The 2,500-nt window shown below is 31.0% G+C and overlaps 1 protein-coding gene across 1 annotated transcript in view; it reads left to right on the top strand.

Annotated features, from left to right (window-relative positions):
* LOC122255791 (ketosamine-3-kinase) overlaps positions 1-2,500 on the top strand; it is a 5,566-nt gene that overhangs the window by 1,439 nt on the left and 1,627 nt on the right. Inside the window, exons 2-6 of the mRNA XM_043020092.2 lie at positions 278-430; positions 679-863; positions 1,224-1,383; positions 1,734-1,784; positions 2,432-2,500. The exon at positions 2,432-2,500 is cut by the window's right edge and continues 73 nt beyond it. Of these exons, the coding sequence (XP_042876026.2) occupies positions 290-430; positions 679-863; positions 1,224-1,383; positions 1,734-1,784; positions 2,432-2,500 (606 nt within the window). The 5' untranslated portion in view covers positions 278-289. The remainder of the gene's footprint in view (positions 1-277; positions 431-678; positions 864-1,223; positions 1,384-1,733; positions 1,785-2,431) is intronic.

Consider the following 2,500-nt stretch of genomic DNA (forward strand, 5'->3'; position numbering starts at 1 on the left):
TGATTTTCAACTGTTGTGGAACTAGTCCTATGTATTTCTTAAGAGACCATTGCTATACAAATTTAAAAGTACATTTTATGCTTTGCTTCAATATTGTTTTGCTCACAAACAGCAGCATTAAACATATGATTAAAGTTATTTCTAAATAAGTAGAATTAAACAAAAATTATAAAGTATTGATAATCTCAGTAGACTGTCTGGAGGATTTGATGATTGTTGCAATGAAATGCCTAGTACAAAGTTATACTTCAGCACTAATATCTTCCTTTATTTTCAGATCTAGGGAAAGATGATGAAAGCCATAAAGGAAAATCTTGGTATTACCTACCTCAGAGGTACAGGCCAAGGAGGTGGTGGATATATTAGTGAAGGAGAAATATACAACACAAGTAAAGGAAAATTCTTTTTAAAAAGGAATTCAAAGCCAATAGTAAGTTCCATTGTCCTTTTTATTAGATATAAATTTCATGACTGACTATTTATAAGCTACTTTATATTCAAATACAAAAAGAAGGTATGAACAGAACACTGGTACACTAATGCCCAATTAAAAAGGATATAGAATTATATTTTTAGCCATATATTCTCTTAGACTTTATATAGATCTGTGAACACACACACACACACACACACACACACATAAAAATAAAAAAATCCATTTTCTTTCTCCTTAAATAGGCTCGGCAGATGTTTGATGGAGAGCTAGAAGGTCTAAAAGCCATAATTGCCACTGGGACTATAAGAGCTCCAGAACCTTATTGTGTGGTAAATAATCGGAAAGGAGGTGCTGTCCTTGTCATGGAGTGTTTAGATATGAATATTATTAACAACCATTCAGCTACTTTAGGAGAGCAGATGGCCAGGTGAATTTTATATATATATATATATATATATATATATATATATACATATATTTATATATATATATATATTTATATATATATATGTATATATATATATATATATACATATATATATATATATTTATTTATTTATTTATTTATTTATTTATTTATACTTATTTATTCATGTGTGATTTTTTTATATCTAGTTTCAGTTTATTCTTGTAGAAAAGTTTCAATAGTCCATTCCTATTTCAGTTTGAACTACATATGTATATTATGTGCATATTTTATTTTATTTTAGAATATCTTTCTCAGACATATAAGCAGGTAGAGTTTGGTGGATTATAGTCTCTTTACTGCTTTTCCATTTCTCAACAGATTGCACCTACATAACCTAGAAAAAATTAAGAAATATGACAGTCATAGCAGTTTTGTTGGTCAGACTCAAAAATGTGAACCAGTGAGACAGTTTGGATTCCACATGACCACTTATTGTGGTCATTTTCCACAAGACATTGGCTGGTGTAATGATTGGTTGGTATGTTTGCTATGAACAAGAGATATCTCTCTCCCTCCCTCCCTCCCTCCCTCTCCCTCTCCCTCTCCCTCTCCCTCTCCCTCTCCCTCTCCCTCTCCCTCTCCCTCTCCCTCTCCCTCCCTCTCCCTCTCCCTCCCTCCCTCCCTCTCTCCCTCCCTTCCTCTCCTTCTCCTTCTCCTTCTCCTTTTCCCTTTCCATACCCCTTTCCCCTCTCTCTCTCCTTCTCTAATAAAAGATTGCACTGTATGATATCTCAATGTCTGACATTACATACTGAAATATTTTTAGTTTGAAAAAAAACATATATTTCCTATCCAGTCTGCAGCATTTAATTTTTTATTTGTCCCAAGGTTTTTCTCACAAGAAAACTTCAGCAGCAGTTCAGTGCATTAGACTGTGAGGTAAGCATCAGTCTGAAAAAAATTACGGATAATATCACCATCAAAAAACCTGGCAGATATTGAGTTAGGATTGTTTTAGAAATTATCTGTTGTAGAAATAGTTATTTTTAAGATTAATTTTTGATGATTTTCAAACAATTATAGATTATTTGGTAATAATCTAGCTTTTTTATGCATGATTAGATCATTGTAAAATTTATTTTTGATGATTGAAAAAAAGAAGACTTAAGAATTTGCAGAGAATTATTTTAATTTCAATGTTTAGTATAATTTATATAATGCCTTCTTATATAAACTAATTTCTCATAGTTCTATTTAAAGTTATTTACATTTGCTAACACATTGCAGATAGGAACAGATTTCCTTGTTTTGGCCCATGGCTTTGTATTTTAGCTCCATCTGTTAGGATAGTTCATAGTTTTACTTAAATGATATTGTTATGGTTTTCCTTTTATCCATTTGGCTGATATTTGTCAATTTTTTATATAAAGAGAATAACAGATTTAGTTAAAAGGAAAACATTTTAACTTGATTTATATTTATTAGTTTTGGAAACTCTAAATTAGTCATTTGTAGTAGTTGAATACTAAAAGAAAAATAGATATATCATTTTCTGTTCATGTAATATCTTCATATTTCATTTTCAGTATGGTGACCGTGAGGTAAGAGAGCTCTGGGCAATTTTACAGCTGAAACTTCCACAATTTTTCAAGGAT

The sequence above is a fragment of the Penaeus japonicus genome, unplaced genomic scaffold (genome assembly GCF_977035675.1).
Source record: "Penaeus japonicus unplaced genomic scaffold, GWHDUDI00000001_assembly GWHDUDI00000029, whole genome shotgun sequence".
Lineage (NCBI taxonomy): Eukaryota > Metazoa > Arthropoda > Malacostraca > Decapoda > Penaeidae > Penaeus > Penaeus japonicus.